The sequence below is a fragment of the Ruditapes philippinarum genome, unplaced genomic scaffold, assembly GCF_026571515.1.
Source record: "Ruditapes philippinarum isolate M1 unplaced genomic scaffold, ASM2657151v2 ctg6688_1_1_1_1, whole genome shotgun sequence".
Taxonomy (NCBI): Eukaryota; Metazoa; Mollusca; class Bivalvia; order Venerida; family Veneridae; genus Ruditapes; species Ruditapes philippinarum.
In genome coordinates this window covers 1-23,760 of record NW_026856611.1, presented here as the reverse complement: position 1 = coordinate 23,760, position 23,760 = coordinate 1, and the positions used below count along the sequence as shown (strand labels likewise).

At 33.6% G+C, this 23,760-nt stretch overlaps 1 protein-coding gene across 2 annotated transcripts; it reads right to left on the bottom strand.

Annotated features, from left to right (window-relative positions):
* Positions 1-2,055: 2,055 nt before the first annotated feature.
* On the bottom strand, positions 2,056-21,618 carry LOC132747119 (neurotrypsin-like). Of its 2 annotated transcripts, none has more exons than XM_060736432.1 (9): positions 21,446-21,618; positions 19,374-19,546; positions 18,841-18,976; positions 16,416-16,588; positions 15,983-16,121; positions 14,477-14,649; positions 6,282-6,417; positions 2,987-3,159; positions 2,056-2,461 (listed from the first exon to the last, which is right to left on the bottom strand). In XM_060736432.1, exons 1-8 carry the CDS (start codon positions 21,460-21,462, stop codon positions 2,988-2,990), a joined length of 1,119 nt encoding a protein of 372 aa, XP_060592415.1. In that variant the 5' UTR covers positions 21,463-21,618; the 3' UTR covers positions 2,056-2,461; position 2,987. The 2 variants fall into 2 exon arrangements, with proteins under 2 accessions (XP_060592415.1, XP_060592416.1); XM_060736433.1 differs by having other exon boundaries at positions 2,456-2,584.
* Between the last annotated feature and the right edge of the window lie 2,142 nt (positions 21,619-23,760).

The window sequence follows — 23,760 nt, the reverse complement described above, 5'->3', positions numbered from 1 at the left end:
AACAGCGGACATTTTCCAAAAGAAATGGTCAACAGGGTGTAATAGTTCCATTATTGAAAAAGCCGCCGGCGTCGGATACAAAAACTATCGTGGAATAACATTAACAAGTTGCTTTGTAAACTGTTTTACACCGTGTTCAAACGAAAGGCTAAAAAAAGTGGTTTTCAGTAGACAAATGAACGTCTAACAGATGCGCAGTTTGGCTTTAAAGATCTGGACACCAGGCACCACTTTTATGCTGTTGTTTTTTCATTTTTCCAGTTCTCTAATCAATATGTACAATACCTTAAAAAACAAACGTTTTATATGCAGGCTTTTATAGACCTAACCAAAAAAGCATATGATTAGCAATTTATAGAAATGGCCTATGGGTTTATAAAACTACATCAAAGAAGGAATTTGTGGAAAATGCCTCACATTATTGAAGATCAATGTATGAAGAAAGTAACAATCATGTGTCAAAACATTAACTGAACTTCAATTGTTCTGAATTCTTCTCCTGACATGGCGAACTTTTTCCAAGGGGAGATAACTTTCGCCGGATTTTTATTTTCTCATTTTTCTCCTTAATGACCTAGAAATCCAAATTTTACAATCAAATTTAATTTCCTCGGTGTAAACTTAGATCACGGGTAATGCATTTACCTTATTTTTAATTTGCTGATGATTGTATTTTTGTTAAGTGATACGCCAAAGGAAGGGATTACAATCGCAATCTTTAGATTTTTTATCTGGGACTATTGTATGCGTTGGAAAATTAACGGTTAAATACGAACAAAAACCGAAAAATTGTGGCTGGTATTTAAAAAAGGAGAGGACCCAATTGGGCATTGTAAAATGAACCACTTGGAACATTTACTTTGGGAAAATGATATAGAGATTGTTACAGTTTTTAATTATTTAGGATTTGTAGTTTCTAGTAATGGACTTTCAAACGTGTATAGACAACTCTGTTGGAAAAAGCATGTGAAAGCTGTAAAACTCCTTGCCATACGATAACGAAAGGGTATGGAATTACGGTGAAAATTAAACTCAAATTTATTTGACCATAATCGACATCTATATTATGTTATTTCATGTGAATATGGGGATTTAATAATGCAAGAATGTCTTGGAGATTTATAGAAAAATTTCCTAAAGAGGACTGTTAAATGTTAAAAAATGTCGATGTAAATGCTGCTTTATGTTGAAACAGGCCGATTTCCACTGCATGTAAACTGGAAAATGCGTATTGTAAAAATACTGGTTGAAAAAATAGTAAAAAGTGAAAATTGTATTCTAGAGAACATATATAAGAAAACTGTTGTTCGATTGTGAAAATGGTGAAAAAAATTGGTTTATAATGTTAAAATGTTACTGACTCAAATAGGGTTAGCTGAAGTTTGGCTATTTCCAACATCTGTTAATATGAATGTATTTTTACACGTACTGAAAACTAGACTGATTGACAATTTTATTACAGAATGTAGAATTCGAATGGATAATAGCCCAAAGTTTGACTTTGTTTAGAGAAGAATTGAAAGAGGGTCTAGAGTTATCTGTGTATCTTATGAAAATCAATAATTTCAAACATAGACAAATAATAATCAAAAATAAGAATGTCGTCGCATTGCCTTAATATCGAATATGGAAGACACAGGAATATTGAGAGACAAAATAGACTATGTGAATTGTGTTGATAAGCTAACAATTGAGGATGAATTTCATTTTGTACTGGAATGTAACATATTTAAAGATATACGTATGAAATTTATTCCAAAATATTATAGGCAGAGACCCTAGTATGATGAAATTTGTTGAACTTATGAAAACAGAGAACAAACGTTTACTTCATAACATCGCATTATATTTGTTAAAGGCATTTAACAAACGGCAAGAGTTACTTAACCGTGTTTAAAATACAACACTCTCGTAAATATGATATGATAAAATGTGTATTTATATAAGAATTTTATTGCCATGTACATGTATGGTATATATTTTTGTATATGTCTATATGCTGTACCATGCATACGACTAAATAAACCTTCTGTTCTGTTCTGTTCTGTTCATAAAATAATCACGCTAAAATCATTTTATTTACATTATGCTCTTTTGATAACCATCTCTATTTCGGAATGTAAAATATGTAAAAAATTGAAACCTGCTACAGTTGCCTCTGTTATCATAACTGATACACTATTGTTTCGAACCAAAACTAACCTATTATAATATTATAATTATGAAACTAAATATTTAAATCAAGTTCTTTAAAAACAAATATGATATATATACATGCATATTGTTTGAAAGTTTGGTTGCATACAGTTATAAACAAATATACATGCCTATAAAATAAATACACACCAAGGAAGCAAAGAATGAATTTAAAAAAAATGATGTTAGTTTTTAACAAGCCTAACATGAAGTATGAGATTACATCCGCATCAAATCTCCGTTTCCATGTGTTTCCATACACGCTCTGAAACATTGTTTAAGAATTAATAGTCAATGTAACAAAATGTTTAAACAATTACATATTGACGCCAAAGTTTTTGCAATCAACATTTAAGCATCTGCATTGGTGTCAAGTTTCATATTTTATCTGTAATGAAAATACAAAATTATTAATATATTAGACACGCGTCTACTCTAAAGGTATTATATAGCTATGCGATGGTGGTTTATCATGACATTCGTATATTACAGTGGATTTACATGGAAATAAAATATTTTACAACATTATAAATAATGTATTCTTTTTTCTATGGCATGTTATACATGTACAAGTACCCCTCCGTTCATAAAAGTTTAGAACCGTTTATAGACTTGACTGATTAAAGGTTCTGTGCCATGTTTATCAACACTTTGTAATGGAAAATTCTTAACAATAATTTTTTTGTTGTTTTTGTTGCTTTTGTTGCTTATGTTTTTAAATAACTTGCGATGTGTTCTAAATGAAATATATGGATTTTGTATTTCAGAAATATTGTAAAAAATTTACTACCTTATTTACACACTATACCAACATCTTCAGTGTGACTACAATCATGGCTTCTCAAGTCGCTATGCGGACATTGATATAAGCTTGTTTCATTTCCAGTACAACCAACATTGTCTAATAGTATTGGTAATGTTCCAGCGCCAAAAAATGCCTTGTCTCTTACAACAGGGTTAATACTAAAATGATAACGTCAATTTAATAGTATTATTATTATAATTATTATCGATTTTATCATGACATTTGTAAACAAATTAAGAAGCTTAAATATTTAATGTTAGCCGCAGAAAATAATATGAATTGGAGGATTTGTTTGTTTATTTGTTTGTTTCACGTTACGCCTTTTCCCAACAGTATTTCAGTCATATAGGCAGGTAGTTTCCTAACCATCGTTCCTGGAAAGTTACACCAGTACTAGACTACCTTCCTCCGCGCTAAACTAGAAAAGCATTTCCCGGGAATCGAACCCAAGCCAGAGAAGTAACTAGATTAGAAGTCATCGGCTCTAATCCTTCGACCACGATGGCGGTTGAATTAGAGGAACAGACAGATAATCAAATGCTTTTGTAAGTGCATCTTGATTTACTGTTAGACAACTCCATTTTTAAAGTTGTCTGACTTCTATTAAAGATTTATGTTTTTAAAAGTTATATGAGCATATTTTTGGTTACCAATGGTTTACACATGAGATATTGATCAAATACGATATTATTTCTGAGAGCATTGAGAATATGTGTTTCATTTTTGTTGCATTTTACGTTGCACCAACACAGTATAGGTTGTATGGCGATTTTCAAGCTTACTTGTGGATGAAGACCTAGGACTCCACTATGTTAATTATTTCAGGCACAAACCGGCAAGATGACCCATGTTCAAACTCATCTGAGCAATTATCTAGACAAGCATTATGACCAAATTTGATGATAATTGAGTCAAAAATGTGACCACTAGACATGAAAGACTCTTGCGCGGCTCGAACCTACAGCGCTAATGAAACATTTCATTATTATTGTACTTGTACAATATTAAGATTGATAGTTAAGATCAGAACTTTATTACATTGTTTTATTTTGTTGGGTTTTCCGTAAGGTAGCTGGACAGCATTCTCACATGAAGGAATGTTGAGACTCTTACGCGGCTCGAACCTAAAGCGGTGAGAGGCAAGTGATTTGAGTCAACGATCTTCGCCACTCAGCCGCAGACGCCTGTGTCTTGATGTAGCAAGTATGTTAATGTTTGAAAATAAATATTGACGATTCATTAAACTGAACAAAAATAACTTAGACCAGGATATTTAATAGAAACAATAACGAAACATTTCATAATTATTGTACTATTTATATTGAAAGTAAAGATCAGAACTTTTTATGATAAATACCTATGAATAAAGGCAATATTTGTAAGAGTGTGTCAATTCTAAAAAGTGCCGTAATTTCTTTGTCAATATTTTCAGGCACAATTTATAAAAATAAATTACAATCAGTCGGAGTATTCGGGCGCAATGTCAGTAAAAGTATATGGGCGCAAAGTCAGTCAGAGTATATGGGCGCAATGTCAGCTGGAGTATATGGGCGCAATGTCAGTCAGAAGTAACGGGCGCAATGTCAGTCAGAGTATACGGGCGCAATATCAGTCGGAGTATATGGGCGCAATGTCAGTCAGAGTATATGGGCGCAATGTCAGTCAGAGTATATGGGCGCAATGTCAGTCAGAGTATACTCGCGCAATGTCAGTCAGATTATACGGGCGCAATGTCAGAGTATACGGGCACAATATCAGTCGGAGTATACGGGCGCAAAGTCGGTCGGAGTATATGGGCGCAATGTCAGTCAGAGTTAACGGGTGCAATGTCAGTAAGAGTATACGGGCGCAATGTCAGTCATAGTATATGGGCGGACTGTCAGTCAGAGTACACGGGGGGCAATGTCAGTCAGAGTATACGGGCGCAATGTCAGTCCTCTACGGGCGGAATGTCAGTCAGAGTAAATGAACTCAATGTCAGTCGGAGTATTCGGGCGCAATGTTAGTCAAAGTATATGGACTCAATGTCAGTCAGAGTATACGGACACAATGTCGGTCGGAGTATACGGGTGCAATGTCAGCAAGAGTATACGGGCGCAATGACAGTCAGAGTACACAGGCGCATTGTCAGTCGGAGTATACGTGCGCAATGTCAGTTAGAGTATACGGGCGTAATGTCAGTCGGAGTATACAGTCGCAATGTCAGTAAGAGTATACGGGCGGAATGTCAGTCAGAGTAAATGAACTCGATGTCAGTCGGAGTATTCGGGCGCAATGTTAGTCAAAGTATATGGACTCAATGTCAGTCAGAGTATACGGGCACAATGTCGGTCGGAGTATACGGGTGCAATGTCAGCAAGAGTATACGGGCGCAATGTCAGTCAGAGTATACAGGCGCATTGTCAGTCGGAGTATAAGGGCGCAATGTCAGTTGAAGTATACGGGCGTAATGTCAGTCCTCTACGGGCGCAATGTCAGTAGGAGTATACGGGCGCAATGTCAGTCAGAGTATATGGACTCAATGTCAGTCAGAGTATACGGGCACAATGTCAGTCGGAGTATACGGATGCAATGTCAGCCAGAGTGTACGGGCGCAATGGCAGTAAGAGTATACAGGCGCATATTTTTTAATTATTCTCAGAAAATTGTCTTTTAATAAGTAAATATCTGAAATTGAGGCATAGTTAAAACATTTATGTCATTAAAAAAAAAACTAAACGTAAATGTTCATACTTTGCAACATTTTTCCAAAATATTTAAATTGTTTATACCGTGAGAGTTTTTTTTGCACTGTCTAACATAGTATAATTTAGTTTTTTTTAACTCACATTGTTATTTACTGTGTAATTATTTGTCTGTAACTTGGTCTTTTCGGTGAAATTTAGTCATTTATTACTAATTAATTAGTTATTTAGTAATTTAACAACTATAGAAAGACAAGACGATGCGTCTTAGTCTGATTTTTATCGGCCTACTGTCATTACAAAAGAGAAAAGATCAACACTGAGAACAACATAAGTATCAGCCGTGGCTCGAATAGTTCTGCTACTGTTTCTACAACTTAAAAATAAATATTCTCAGCTAATTGCGATAGACCACTGAGTCACGACCGACGCGATAACAACAAATTCAAACTTGAGAAAAAGTAATTGGAGTTTCCAGAGAATACTTTTAAAAATGCAATACAAATTGTCATTTTCTCTCCAATCTCATGTTTGGTTAAGTTAAAGACATGTATGCCAACACATGCAGAAATATGTTTAAAATGTTTTTAACTTACTGTGGATAAGTCAGCATCTTACAAACAATCTTTGCTGTCAGCACTCCAAAATTATCGTCGCATACAGTTCCCCATGTGTTATCATGCCACACTTCTAGTCTCCCTTCATATTGATTAGACCCTCCAACCAATCGAACTTAAGAAGAATAGCATTACCATTTTGAAACAATAATACTTAATATATTTTTGAACATAAGATACATGAGAACATGCTTATTTGATACATTTCTTGCAGCTAGTACATCATAAAAGTTACAAAAAAATACAAAACTAATGTATTTAATAGTTTTATATATTCTTATTGGTGTAAGAAACTGTAAACAAGTTAATAACATAATATAATATGATCGTAGTCAATTTATTACATATTAAAGATAAACGTTTATCCTCAGTGAGAACATGGACTTAATGCAATGGTGTACTCAAGTTTTTCTAAACATAAAACATGTTCACAAATAGCAAGTAAAGACAGACATAAAATCAGATCTATCAATACGTATATAGGGCATTATATTTTACTTATTTTTTAAGATTAATTGTCATTTAAAAACAACAATTTACAAAACAATTACAAACTAAGAATATGAAAAATTTGGGAGATGTAACATCACTAACCAGAAAAAATATATATACGTATATACACAGTGAGAACAGTGACCTAATGCAATTATGCATTACCGTACCCGTAAATATCATTGATATAAACACATGTGAACTGTTAGTACATGCTACTATAGGATAATAATAAGTTAACGGGACTATTAGTTATTGAATGACTGGAATAGAGGAGAGAATATGTTTGACCTTATACGAGACCAAAGTTGCGTTTAAGGATTAAAGATTGAAAACAAAAACCAGTATTTATTCATATTTTATTTATTGATGGACGATAACTACCCTATGACATACTCCTCTTGCTAGTAATAATGTCTTCTCGACATTTTGTGCTAGGACAAAAATGATATAGGAAATACAAAGCCAGTAGAAAAGACAACACAATAACAAACAAATATACACATTACGTAACAAACAAACAAAAGAATAAACACAAAATCAAATTCACATCGCGAAAAGTACACTAAACGAGACGAAAATTCCATCATAAACTCTAGTCACAAATACCGTCTATAATATGCGGTTATTAAAGAACACGCGTTCGTTATTTCGTTCAGGTAAGTATCACGCGCACATCACCTAAGGTCACTATAAGGAAAAGTCTCATCCGAAACAGTATACATGTACTGGTTCAAACCAACAACAAACAAGTATTCAACCATTATAAAAGTAGACACGTGTGTGTCTCAGTTTATTTCAGAAAAAAACTTTATATCAAAACTAACTGATATAAACAGGTAAGTATCTAATAAAAGTTTACACTAAAAACTGTTGAGTTCAATAGAAAGTAAGTAGATACTGAAACAATTAAAATAATAAAAAAAACAGAATCCCTAAAGAAAGCCCAACATGACAAAATTTAAAATGTTGCAGGCTCGTTCATGGACGGACCTGGAAAGTGCAAGTTACCATCCATGCCCCCTTCACCCGCTAAATCTTCGCTTCTCAGACACTGTGGTTTCGCTGGATCCGCTTTGGTCTTGCTGATGATGCTCCTGTTGTTGACAGTCCTTATGAAAGTGCTTGTGGCGATTCTTACATCGGAATCACGTACTTCGGTAATATTTCACTGGTTGGTAATTCTTTTTTATTTTTCATCACCAGAAGATGAATTTTCTTTCTGGGTTACTGGGGGTGTAGCTATCTTCAATCGTCATGAAAGGAAAAAGAAGTTTAGGATGCAAAATACTAGATTTCTTGAACCGTGTCCCTTCTTTTCTGACTTCCTACCATGGTGTATTGCTATGAAGTTATCTGACCACAACCTAAGGATGTTGTTCCCGGGAATCTGCCAACTTTTGTTTCCCACTAATCGTCACATTACTGGCAAGAACAAGCTCACTCGGGTGTAATACTGTGCTTCTAGCCTCTCGTAAAAGGTTGCTTTATTCGTAACGCCCGTTTGCTTATCAACGTCTCTTGCCTTCTCGTATGCTGACTTGACGCATTTACGAAATTTAGCCGTGTACTCGTTTTGTAACCCAGGTGTCAAATTTTCTGTAGGCAATCCAAGAAACACATGAATTGCAAGACGTGGGTGGCGGCCAAACATCAAATGTATGGAGCAAACTCAATACTTGTTTGATCGACATTGTATGTATGTACCAATGTTGGTACATTTGTCTTCCAATACCACAATTGTTGCTCTTCTAGAGTGCTTAGCATCTTCAGTAACATTTGGTTAACGTTCAACCTTTCCGTTGCCAATCGGTTGGTATGGTTTTCATTCTTGTTTTCTTGTTTTTGTTTTTGGGCTTCACGTCACATCGACACAGTATAGGTCATATCGCGACGTTCCAGCTTTACTGGTGGAGGAAGACCTCAGATGCCCTTCTGTGCATTATTTCAGGCAAGAACGGGCACGTGAGTAGAACCACCGACGTTCCGTAAGCTAGCTGGATAGCTTCCTCACATGAAAGAATCCAAAGTCCATGTCGGGACTCGAACCCACAGCGGTGAGGGGCAATGGTTTGAAGTCAAACACCTTAACCACTCGGCTACGGACTCGGTACTTGCATTATTACAAAAATCTTTAATCAAGTGAAATTTGAAATTTGCAGCTCGGTCACTATGGATGGACGCTGGAAAACCATAATTTAGTTTGCAATTTTCAAAAAGAAATCTGGTTGTGGTTTAAACGGTATCATTTTCTCTTGGAAATGCCCGTGCATAACGTGGTCAGTGACCTTTTACCAATAACATATTTCCATACCCGTCTTTGCAAGTTTCACAGTCTAACAATAATATTTTCATGGGCTCCGTAGATCCAATCGGTATGAATTATGCTTTCTTTACAAGAGATTTTCTTCTAATACTTCGATCACAGTGTCTGACCTTGTCAGCAATATACGCGTCAATACCTGGAAAATAGATTGTATTTCATAAGGGAAGTTGTGCGGTCACAACCCCGATGACATTAATCACAATGAAGTGCCTGGAAGATAATATCCTGGAGATCATGTAATAAGATAAGTTGAAGTCTGTCAATGATGTACATAACATCCTGCAGTAGAAGTTTGGACTGGTACCTCAGAAAAGTATTAAATATAGGTCGATCCTGCTTAGCCGGTTTGGAACTCTCATTTACGTGGTCTTTGACACTTGAAAACACCTTGTCTTGTTTTTGGGCTTTATATTTTAAGACCAACTACAGGCAAACACATATGTATCCGGTATGGAAAGAAATCTATTCAGGTGTCTTGTCTTGTAGCATGACAAGACTATTAAAATTGCTTTTAAGAAGTGCAGCTTGAATTGGACCATAGATAACTTTCTTTGAAATGGACACAAAATAAACAAATAAGAACCAACACGCCCAAATTGAAAATGTTGCAGGCTTGGTTTGATTGAGCCTGTTCATGGACGGTAATGGTAAGTGCAAGTTACCGTCCACGCCCCCTAGCACCGGCTTAAGCAGGATTTAACATTTGAAATGAACTGGTAAAATTTAGAATTTTGAAAAATCTTTAGAGGCGTTCATATGGCGGTCATCATGGAAACTTTAATGCGACACGAAAGTGTCATTCCAAAAAAGCGGCATATGGTCCCCAAGTAAAAAAAATGCATGTGCCTTAAACGAGGAAACAATGGGTGGAACTAAATAAAATGGAATTTTGAAAGGGGATCTGAGGTTATGAAATAGATAAGACAGAATCATTAAAGAAAGCCCAACACGGCAAAATTGAAAATGTTGCAGGCTCAGTTTGATTGAGCCTGTTCATGGACGGTACTGGAAAGTGCAAGTTACCGTCCACGCCCCCTAGCACCGGCTTAAGCAGAATTCAACATTTAAACATGAAATAGTAAAATTTTTAATTTAGAAACATCTGCAGATGTGTTCATACGCCGGTTATCATGGAACCTTCAATGTGACACTACCGTGCCGCACATTCCATGAAAAGCGGCGTATGGTCCCCAAGTAATAAAAAGCGTATGCCCTGAACGAGAAAACAATGGGCGGAACTAAATAAAATGGAATTTTGAAAGGGGATCAGGGGTTATGAAGCCTGCGTATCACAGATAAGACGTCAAAAGACAAATTTAAAAAGCAGGCAACATATCCTAAGGGTGATTCAACATTATTCAAGTAGGAATATTGGAACCACCCAACTCAAAAATGCCAAAAAGTTGAAACTAAAAATAACACAAGCACAACAATAATGTCATGCTGAACGATCTTTAAGAATCGAAAATATAACATCATTGATTAAATGTACGGGGAGACTTTTTACAGCCGCCACATCTCACAAAATCATACTTCAACCTTCACAAGCTGTCTGCGTCTTATTCTTCTTGCCTTGTCTGTACTTAGGAGTAGAGTCGTAATTTGCCAATTTAGCAAATAAATGATAACTTGTGGCGTTAATTTGCCTTGGCATTAAGATACGTAAAAGGATTATTATCCGCAACAAGCTGAGATCTCGCCCTGTACAAGTAGTCGTGAAATTTCTCAAATACGGCCCAATTTTGAGCGAGAAATTCGAACTTGTTTAGCAGGAGAACTTCAAGTTCCGATGGCTCATGCAATTACTTTATTTTTACACTGTTGATTTAGGTATAAAACTGCTCCCAGTCCGGTGGCATAAACATCTGTATGTACGTTGAACGGAAGAATGTAACCTGCACATGCAAGTACAAGTTGGTTTGTTAATCTTTCAATTCATCGAAAGTATGTTATTGATCTTGAACCCATTTAAAAGATGTTATCTGGACATGTGTCTTGTCCTTTTTATTATTATTTGATGTAAATCCTACCAATAAATTTTATAATGGCCAAGCAATACTAACAAATCCTTTAAAAACGGCGATAGAAGCCAGAAAATCCCAGAAACTTTCGCGATGGACTTTTGAGAAGGCCAACATTGAACTGCTTGTATTTTTGCTGGATCGATACGCATTCCGTCTGATATATACACGTGTCCAATGTAAATAGTATTATTGTTGAAAATTTCACTATTTATTTGGATTCACATTATAGTTATATTATTCTAAGCGTTGAAAACCTCTGTCAAGGCATCATTGTCTTCTCACAGTTTCTCAGATCTAAATCTTTCATGCAAACGCTCCATCAACCTTTGCAAAGTTTCTGGAGCATTACAAAGGCCAAAGGACATTCTTAAAACACTAATTAAAACCCCTAGACTCCAAACCTGAAAAAAGCTGTCTACTCTTTATCTGCTTCACCTTATTTCACCTGCAAAAAACCTGTTTTAAAAACTAATTTTGAGAAGAAAATAGAGTCAACCAGCTGATAAATGGTACTCCACCCTTGGAAATTATTGCAATTAAGTTTCCGGCATTCGGTGCAAAACCTGAATCGATTTCGTCCTCCTTCCTAGCAATAATTGCACTTAGAAGACTTTCTCGAATTATGACGAGCTGAAATTCCCTTACCCTGCAGTTCATTTTCACAATGTGTTCTATTGGATTTCAAGTCGGGTGAAGCAGCTGGGGCCAGTCCTGCACTCAATAAGAGTCCCTTTAGGTTTAGTTTCCCTAATCCATTAAATTTTGACCTGATCCTCCCGGACTGGTTACAGCATAACACAACTTAAACCCCTGCTTGTTCAAGGATTTGCTGTTCCTAAAATTTGGGTCTTTTTGTATCCTTGCTGACCTGTCAATTTGTGGCCTCTATTTAGCAAAACAGGGTTTTGTTCGTCCTTCCCAGCTGATACATCACCATACCTATAATTGATTCCACCTCCGTTTAGCGGTTCATTGCTCAGCCAATTTATTTGCAGCCTGAAACCGTTCATTCTCGTCTTTCTCCTGAGACGCCAGCCACGCTTTATTGTGGAATTCTAGGCAAGACCTTTGACTCATCAGTGAACAGAACGTGTCTCCAGTGTTACATGGTCCATCGTGTATGCAAATTACCTTCAGCCGTCGGCGTGGAAACACGGACCCCGCTACATTAGCACGGTCATTCTGAAGAGAAGTTGCTGTCAAATATCATGTAAGTCGTGCCTGAACAACCGATCCTCAGCTGTTGTTTTGACGCTTTATTGACCTCCAGCCTGTCTCCTGGCGGGTGTACCATGTAGCCAGTATCTCTCCCAGGCTGTGGTGATGACGGTGTGGTGTACACCAAGCGGCGCACTAACCTGGCGGAAGGTTGCTCCCTGTTGCACCATCCCTACAGCCCTCTATATCTCTGCTTGTATCAAATGCCGCCTTATGTTAGCATTTGCCATATCGAAGTGACAAGTGTAAGAAATGTAAGCCGCTGAATGACAATAAGACGTTAATGTCGCCGTATAACAAATGACATTTTCAAAACATTGCTGAATCAGAATTTTCAAAAATTGGAAAGAAATCTGTTTTATGCTTGTGATAATATAACAGTTAACTTATGGTGAGTATATATGTTCATATTGTGTGAAAATTCAGATTTTAGAGCTATAACGTTTAAACGAGTTGATGGTTATGCACACTTTTTGTTTTGTTATTCCCCCCTCAATATGTTATGACGACGATGCAAGGTCATTATATAGTTCAACACCTAATTGTATATGAATATTAAAACTCGTATGACATAAGCGTCACCGCATGTAAAAAAGGAAAGTAATGTGAAAAAAAAAAATCTGAAGGAATAACAAAATTTTGTCGTTATAACTTCGGAATCTTAAATGGATATATACAAGAAATATTTAGCGTTTTGGATAACATACTTGAAAAAATCAAATACGATAAATAATCATACAAGTAATACGAAGAAGCATGTAACATATATCATTAATTATATAAGTAGCATGAATTCGTTTATAACGTACACAAATAATGATTGACTTAGACATATACTAATGCAAGTAACATAAATTGGCTTGTGTTCGTGCATCACTGGATATCAAATACATTGAAAAATGTATCAGACATAAGTAATTTAAGTCTTACTTTAGGGATTGTTATTTTCTCTTTTTTAAGATAGATAATCCTAACGTGAATTGAAAGTAACGTAGTACTACATCAGTTATTAACTTTAAGTTATTAAATTGCATCAGATATTAAGTAAGATATATAATCATATAGAAAATATGTATTGGAATTTAATGTATATCAAAAACAATATACTGAAATAAAATAGTCATGCAATTAACATGAATTGGCTTGTTATATACCTTAACATTTAAAGACTAAGATTAATATCCATATAGGTTATATATATTGGCATGAAATATATACATCAAGTAAAAATGTAAAACAAATCGTCATACAATTAACATGAATTGGCATGTTACGTTTATCAATAACTGAAAACATAGTCAAATAACAATTATATAAAATAAGTTCGCTTTAAATGTTCATAAATAGACACAGACATCATTAAATAGAGCTCATTATAATTAACCATACAAGTGACATACATTGGCATGTAATGTACATAAATAATTATTGGCTAAGATAGATAATCAAGTAGTATGTATGGCTTTAGATCTCTATTAAGCATTTGGTGTGGGTTCGCATAGTCAAACTGGGCCTCATTTGTCTTCGAGAGAAGGTACATATGGTGATGAATATGTGTTACTTTCAGCGTCTCTAGTTTGTTAAATTTTCCTAGACAGATAAACCAATTAGATTTTATTAAAACGGTTTTATTATTTAAAGTTTTTTTAAAGTTTTAAAAAAAAATTTTTTCAATGAATTTTCGGGAAATTTACCCGTTTTTTTGAGTAAAATTAATAGTTATAGTTGTCCCGGCCATTTTAAGGGAAAAAAAATTTTGGGAAAATACCCCCGGCTAAAAAGGGTTTTATTTTTTAAGACCTGTAATTAACGTTTTGTTTCCCCGGATGTGACTTTCCTTTAAAATTTAAATTTTTTCCGGGAATTTTAAAATTAAAAATTGTTGGAGGTAAAAAAATTATTGCAGAACATGTTTATTTTAAAATGCTTTTCCCTTTTTAAATTTAAACATAGAAATTGCTTTTAAAATTCATGAAGGGGCCATCATTTCGCCGTGGACCAAACCCTTTTGTGTAGGGGCGAGTAAAACCGAAAAAAAGGGACATCATTTTAAAATTTATTAGGCCCATTTTATTGTTTTTTTTCATGAAATTTATATAACTGTGAGGGCTTACCTGGTGTGCATGATATGCCAACATTGTTTTCCGGCACACACCCATGTATTCCCCAACCATAATACGGACATAGAAATATGCTTGTTTCAGTTCCCTTGCATCTAACATTATCTAGTTTTACTTGAAATGGTCGAAGGCCGAAGTGTGAGGACCCGAATACCAAAGGATTGCTCCTGAAATGATTACATCTATAGTATTAACGAGTGTTTTTCCCATATAAAGTCTGTGTGGCCTAGTTTTTTTATTTCAAATTTTCCATATTCAAAGTTGGGATACGCTAGACAAAATATTTCTGACCAAGCTTTCAGGATATTTGGGCTGAAAATATTGCCTTTAGAGTGACGAAAAGGGTTTTTCCGTGTGACTTAGTTTTTAACGCCAGATGACTTATATTCATACCTCAGCTAGAAATCATTTACCTGACCAATTTCCAGGATATTTATACCATAACAGTAGCCTCTATAGTGTACAGGCTATATGACGTAGTTGATGACCCCTGATGACCCATATTCAAACTTCAGCTTGAAATCATCGTAACAACTTTTCTGAGCAAATTCGATATTTGGACTGCATCCCCAAGAGTGTTAACAATGTTTTATAAAGTATAACATGACCTAGTTTTTGACCCACGATGTCTCACTTTCGAACTTCACTTAGAAATTAACTAAACAACCTAAACATCCAAGGCTTATGGTCTGCAGCCTATAGAGTGATAACACCGTTTTTTTCATATTTGTTTAAAAGTTCTCATTGTAAGATTGGCTTGATTTTGCTTGATACTCGATATTCTTTCCATGAATGTTGAGCATTCTGTTGGATGAGAATTGCAATATTGGTTAAATGTATAACAAAAATTTATTTGTGATTTTCAAGATAAGCATTGAGCCTCAAATGTAAATTATCACAAGAGCTTTATTGCAAGTGTAAGAAGGGACTACATTGTTTTCATTTAATGACTGAGTTAAACAATTTCGAGGTGTGATCTATATACTGACTCTCACAGCAGTGTTTCGCATATCTGCTTCAGACTAATGGCTATTGTATAAATGTGAAAGCTATTATTTTCAAATATTGATATAACAATTAAAATGTATTATTTTGATATTGTCATGCAATATTTCTTAAAAACAAAAATATGTTGATCAAGTTCAAAGTGATATCTATCTATATGAGGAGTTAAAATATATTGCTCAGGATCAATTTGTTCTCTTCTTTATATAAATATGCAATATGGGATCATGTATCTAACACTTACAAACAATATACTTACATAATATATTGTTTTCGTGGTTTGTGTTTTATCAAAGGTTTGAGTTTTGGTATTGGATACCTTCCTTTATGAAATACTACACTTTAAGTATTAATGCATATTTATCGCATCCTTGGAGGTTATGATTTTCTTTTTCGAGGTAATCTGTATTTGATCAACCTAATAAACTGATGAGACATCTTACACGTTAATACATGTTTGAATGTAGAAACATAGTGATATAACCTGTTACTTACCATGGATAATTCAGCATCTTACAAACAACAGTTGCTGACGCTACACCAAAATTATTTTCGCACACGGTTCCCCAAGTCCCGTCGTGCCAAACTTCCAGTCTCCCTTCATATTGATTTGACCCATTCACCAATCGAATTCCTTAAATTCGTAAAAATTAAAAACAATAATTTATATTTGATATTTCCGGATATAATCAGATAAAAGAATCAATACGCAAGTAAAAATCATTTAACAAATTTATTAACAATTACATCAATAACTGTTTTATTGAAACTTATTTCATACGAATCAATAGATGAAAATTTGACATAAAATTCTGATGTTTTTGTTAATGCATTATATGTGTTTTAATTTTCATTTTTACAACACATTCATTTATTTATAATTAACGCTTAACGGTGATATCTAATTTAATATATTTACAAGGATTACCTGGTGAACATGATATACCAACATCGTCATTGTGACTACAAGTATGCGTTCCCCAACCCGAATGGCTACACTGATGAATGCTACTTTCCTTCCCCGTACATTTGACATTGTCTAAATGTATTGGTCCTTTACCAGAGCCGAAGTGTGCGGACCTTAATACCATTGGACTAGTTCTGAAACGAACATGTTCGTTTTCAACCAAATACTGACTGGTCGATTTCCTTTATAACATATAATACCAATTTTTATAAATGGAACTTCTATTATGAACCAAACAGTAGGTACATTGCTATTGTTCACTAAAAGTTTTCTTCTTGTATATTGATTAAAACAAAACCGTTTGGGTTAATTGAAATAACAAGGGAGTAAACTGAATGAGCCATGGCAACTATCTTGTTTCTCTCTTAAAACGTTAATTTTCTATAAAAAGCAAATGAATAAATTGTGCAGCGATTTGTGTGTTGAGAGGATTTATAAATAATTTAAAAGCGATTGTCACGATAAATCTGGATAATAAAATGTTAGAAATAAAAGGAACGCGTGTATATATGGATATGTATGCAAACAATTGTGATAATTTAGAACAAAATGGCAGCGAAAAAAAAGTAGCGAAATAACTATTGTGACGTAAGTAATTTTGCAAAAAAGAGATGTATTTATTTTCTAAAGCCTAGCAACGCTTATTTGAAACATGAAGCGATGTATATAGCAATCGGAGAGGTAACCGCACACTCGCATATCACTGGTCTGCAAAGAGTAAATGGCGAATCTATGTGGAGAATTTGTCAGACAAGGCTAAAATTATGGTAACATTACGTTAATCAATAAATTGACTATAATTCTGAAACAAATGATAATCGAATATTGGCAAATATGTTTAGAATTCGATATTATGAATATGTTAAAGACATACAATTAAATCATATTCTTATAAGTATGATTATGGTTGTCAATAGACGTAGGTATTATTTTTACAATATATCTTGAATGTCATGATTAATCTCATGCGCATGAATATGATCTACATTGCCTAATCTGTCAAACTGCAAACTCAGTCATGGAGAAAAAAACTAAGGCACTATGATGACTAAGCTGTCTTGAAATACTGTACAAATATCTGCAAATCTCAATTTGTGTTCACCATCACTTCATGTTAATCAAATATCTATACTGTAAAAGCAAATTTAAAGCAATTATTTCTGCGAACACAATTATGAACAATTATTTTCATAACTGAATTTCCTATAGCACTTTCCGTGTTTTCTTAGAATTTGTACATTAATGATCATAAAGATTTTTTGTTTATATTTATTTAATTATACAATACGCGCTTATTTGCTGTATAACTTTATTATATCATCAGATAATTTTGCTCGAGAATATTGTTTATAAAATCGTATTGAGATTACATATATCAGTATAATGTATGATTTATAAGTTTGTGCTGTATAAGTTATTAATCTTAACTTTTATTTAGAATACACATGTAAACCACATGTAATCTTTATAACTGTTGGTTGAAAATGCATACGCAAGTCAGGTGTAAATGTAATTAACTATTGTTGATATAACAGACGTTAGTCTGGGGTTATTTTCGTAATCTGACATCGACTTGCGTTGAGATTACATATGTCGGTCAAGTATTATTTTTATCAACTAGCGTTGACATCACATATGTTAATTAGTGGTAATATTCATAAACTGGCGTTGAGATCACATAGGTTAATCAGGGTTTACTTTCATTAAATGGCGTCGAGAACGCATAATATTATGTTTATCAGAGATATTTTCATAAACTGATATTGATATCACATAATAAAGTATGTAATTTTGTCACAGGTTATTTTCATAAACCGGCGTTGAAATCATATATGTTTGTCAGGAGCTTATTTCATTAACTGATAGATATGTTAGCCAGGTGTTCTTTTGATAAACTGGTGTTGACATTGTCTGTCAGGTGTTATTGTTATAAAATGTCAGCGTGGTTTGTTTAAATAAACTGTTGTCGAGATTTTATGTGTTAGTCACATATCGTTTAAATATATAAGTATTGATATTTTATACTATGAATACAAAAGGATAAAAGTAAAATTTTTCAACAACATACTCCAACTTTTAAAAGTTAAATACTAACCTCTAGACAATTTTAAGGGTTTTTTGTGTGTGTATATTTTATGTTGATTTTCTATTACATACGAATATCTCAAATTGAATTTATTAAAGAAACTCATTATATATATATATATATATATATATATATATATATATATATATATATATATATATATATATATATATATATATATATATATAATATATATATATATATATATATATATATATGTATAATTATGTATGATATTAGTGCATGAAAAAAAAAAACGTTCGGTTAATTTATTCAAACGCATAATATCATTTTTCCTACTCTGGTAAATCCAGCATCTTGCAAACAACACTCGCTGACAGCGTACCAAACCCATCATCGCATACTGTTCCCCACGAGCCTTCATGCCATAGTTCTAGTCTCCCTTCATACTGATTTGACCCGTTAGCCAATCGTACTTCAAGAATAAAAGCAGTATTTTTAAATGATTTTTCAGATTTTTGTTTTTGCATACGAGTAAATAAAGATAATGAACAAATTTTCCTTCCTCATGTAACCCTTTCGTGAGACAAAAAGGGGAAGCTAAATTGTTATAATAAATTATAATTAATAAGGAAATATCTCTTCAGATTTAATCCAGATGGAAGGCATATTAGATATTTATTTATATCAAGCATGTTAACATAAACGTTATCTTTTACGAACATTTGTTATACGTGATAAATTTGCAAACACATCAGCATGTTTAACACACCCGTATGACGAATTTGACACTTGTCAAAGGTACTCCTAAAGCGCTCTTTTCAAACATGCGATAAATTGTCAGAAACAGTTTATGATAAAGGAAAATATACCTGGTATACACGATATGCCTACAGTGTTAATAACGTTACAATCACGATGTTCCCCTATAAAATGTTTACATTGAAATAAGCTTGTTTCGTTTCCCTTACATCCAACATTGTGTAGATGCATTTTTAATTGTCCAGCTCCAAAGAGTGCTGTCCGGAATACCTGTGGATTCGTCCTAAAATAATGATATCTTTAATTGAAAAAAACTTACGCATGTATATTTATAACAAATATTTGATAAAACAAACAATTAGTTAATTAAACTAAATAAATTTAAAATCAATAAAAATGTTCAAACCACAGGTAATATATTATTTTGTTTATTACTTCTCGTACATGATGCTACAAAGAACTTAAGACGATTAAATATGGCTTATCAATATCTGAAGTAAGATCACTAAATACTATTCTTAGCTTTTTACTCCTGTTTCCAAATTCAGATAAAACTCTTATAAAATATAACGTTTTAACGTTAGAAAATCTTTACATATTTAAAAATGATTACTACATATTTCATAATTTGTTATATAAAGTGTTATAACTGGCTGGAATTCGATTTACTGTCATTCATGCTGAGCGATCTCTACGATTATCATTACAATAGTTTGGTTATAACATAGCGAGAAATAATTTGTACTCAAGATAGGCATTACAAGGAAAGTCATTGACCATCGCTAAGTCAATGTGTTTATAACTGCATTGATTATAACAGGTGCACTTTCTCGTAAAGTAGAATAAGGAATAACAATGTTGTATTTAACAATGAGTTACCTGTGTTTTCGTAGCAAAATTTAAAGCTAGATCTATAAATAAAATAACTACCTTTTTGTATCTAATAATAAGGTTCTAGGATATTGTTAAACTCTGAAGTTCAGATAAAGAAAAATACAACATGTGTTGTTGTTATTATTATTATTGTTGTAATTATTGCCAATTACACTAAATGTTTTAGGTAGACGATCACCAAAAAACTTGCAAGGTTAAAATTCAATAAACAATTGATACATAATATAATTAAATCAAATAAATTAAATTTCTCAAAACCTTAATCTTTTTTTTTTAATATTGGTACATCTTTCAAAACAAGAAACACATTTTCCAAACAGATTAATTATCTTTGCTTCTTTTGCATTGCTCGCAATTACTTTTATGTTAGCAAGTTCGTATTTTGTATGAAGGTCAAAATACAACTTTTGACATTTTGCTTTTTTAAGCTTTACGACACATTATTGCAAATTCAACAGTGCTTTCTTTTACAGATTTACTATTAAACATCTTATATGCTCTAAATCCATTATTTAAACATTATTTTACTGTTGTTTGCCATTTCTAAGGAGTTTAATGATTATGGATTTAAGAGGCATAATAAGCCTTTCAACACATTTTAGTCCTAGCATTTAAAGAAAGGAAAAACTTGCAAAATACTGATTAACTTATACTTTTTTCACAGCTATGTCATAAATGTGTCATATGTCACAAATAAGCGCAACAAAACAGGTAATTTTACTTTAACGAATAAACCCCTAGAAGTTGATGTCATTGCATTAAATTGAAGTCGAGATTTGGATTTGCTTATTTCAACTTTTCAATACGATACTGCCTTGCATACTTCATGTTGTAAAATGATTCAAATGCATCATAGACGATGATGTAGTTAAAAATAAGTTCAATTATAATGTTTATTTCTTCTCCTTGATAAACATCACGCATCATTTTTTCGGCAACAATGACCTGAACGCAGCCATTTTGTTACCGTACGATATAAACTCCTTTTCATCCGGTCGGTAAAATTATAGATTTTTAATGTCTATAAAAAAGGTACGACCAGCGGAACAACAAGAGGGTCAGTGGGGTTACCAGAAACAAACGTATTTGTTAAGACTTTACGGTTTCGCGACAAGTGTTATGTTTCCGGTTTGGAATGTTTCTCTGATTTTATGATTAACCACATGCTTGGTGAAACTGAAATGTAATATTCTTGTTAATTTTCTGCTTAATCTATTTGAAATAGACATTTACATTTTCATATACTACATTACATACCAATAGATAGTTATTTTTTCTTGTTACTTACTCTGGATATTTCAGCATCCTACAAACAACTGCTGCAGAGAGCGGATGAAAATATATATCGCACACTGTTCCCCATTGCCCTCTATTCCATACTTCAAGTCTCCCTTCATATTGATGTGACCCATTGACCAATCGAATAACTGAATATCGTCAATGATATTTTATTTGTTGCATATAATCAGATGAAAAGTAATTTATTACACTTTATTTCTTAATAAATTTAAGTCAGATATCTTTGTCTACTTATAGTTATAGCAAAACAGGAGATGTTTTTAAGTCATGTATGACATCTTGTAAGCCTGACCAAAGTTGCATGCAATGTTGCTTGGAAACCTTTTTTTTGTACAATTTCAAAATAACATTGAGGCCCAAAGGTTCTCTTATGCCCATGACCAAGGCAATGATTGTTAAGTTTGAGTGGCAAGGACCAAGGGATTGTCAAATTATTGGTCCAAAACCGTTTTGATGGGGTCAATGTTACCTTAAATTTTGACAATGCGACCTGTCAAAATTGAGGGCCAAACATCTACAAGTTACTGAGTTATTAATCAGTAACCTTTCTTACATACAAGGTCATTGTGACCTTGAACTTGATTCTGCGACCCCAAACTCATAGCGGTTATCTACAATGTACTGGCCAGGATCAATTAACCTTTAAAATTTAATAACCGCTAGTCTATTGATTGTCGAGTTTTTGGTCGGACACAAAAAGACCTTTTGACAAAAACGGTCAATGCGACTTTGACCTTTTACCCCTTGACCATAAAATTAATAGGGTCATCTACTGACCATAACCGATGCACTTGGGATGTGGAGTTATTGATCCGAAACCGTTTTGAAATACATCATGTACAAAGCAAATGCGACAATGACCTATGACCCATTGACATCAAAATCAATAGGGGTCACCAAAAGTTAAACCCAAACCAATGTACCAGTAAAGATTGCTTAGGCCTAGTCTTTGATGAACCTTTTTTATATATGCACTAAATTAAATGTCTTTTATCATCAAGGGCTTAGGATTGTTGAGAAATTGATTGAAAACCGTTTTGACATACAATGTCAATGACCTTTGAACCTTTTACTCATAATTAACAGTGTTTTTACTGTCCTAGAATGAAGCACTTGTGAAATTTAAGGGCCCATAGCTTGTCAAGTTTTATTATTGTTTAAAAACCATTATGACATTTAATGTCATTATTACCCTGATCTTTGACCCTTTGACCTAAAGACCAGTGTATCTATAAGGTTTGAGGGCGAACGGTCTATTGCTTTTGAACGTTCTTATTCAAAATAAAAATGTGACCGTTACCTTTGCCAAAGAGAACTAAAACATGATCAAAATTTGTACAATCAGGGGTTCTTAATTTATTGGTCATACACTGTTTGGTCTACAGATAGACCGATCAACCGACTGATCGACAGACAGACATGTGTAGAGCAATATATGAGCAGTGCACAAATATGAATGCGTGATTCTGTTCAATAATGCATGAAACAGTAGGAAATGAGGAATATAACATATTCATTTTTGTCCCTTCACTAAAGCTGTGATTATAGCTCGCTACACATTGTCTACTTGTATAATGGAATACAAAAATGGTTCGTAGAAATTCATATCGTTAGACATTAAAAAAAATTCTCGTGTCCTTGGCAAAGGATCTAGAGAAACATTTTATGAAATTTGTTTTGTATATATTAAATCAACGTACGACAAGTAGATGCCCTTCCCTTTAGACAGAATGAATTGATTCTTAACCTTAACCAGGTGAACAAGTGTTTTAGAGCATGTGGTACATCAGAAGGAAACATACCATCTTTTTTTGGCTGGGTTTACGGGGTTCAAGAACAATTGCTTATTTTATCTAGACAGTATGTCAAAGAGCTTTGAAGCCAAATTTTGGCTTTAAGATGTTTTTGTTTTGCTCATAAAATAAATAATTTTGCAAAGAATCGTGTACTTGGATTTGGATACTTTAAGCGATAAATAACCGCATTGCAAGATTTTCTTTTCCTTCTCATCTGTCAACAAATGGGGCCATTTAGCAACAGATAGTTCTTATGTTTAAAATCACGTTTTAAATCACGTTTTAATCACGTTTGAAAATAGAAGATTGTATCTATTTACTAAATGCACTTCTTCCAAAAAATACTTGTGAGCACGATAATCCAACAATTTTCAGAATGACCACAATTATGTTTACCCAATCATTATCCAGACATTGAGATAAGCTTGTTTCATCTCCCGAACATATGACATCGTCTAAATGAATAGGTAATTGTACAGCACCGAAGTGTGGGCCCCAAAACCGGGCT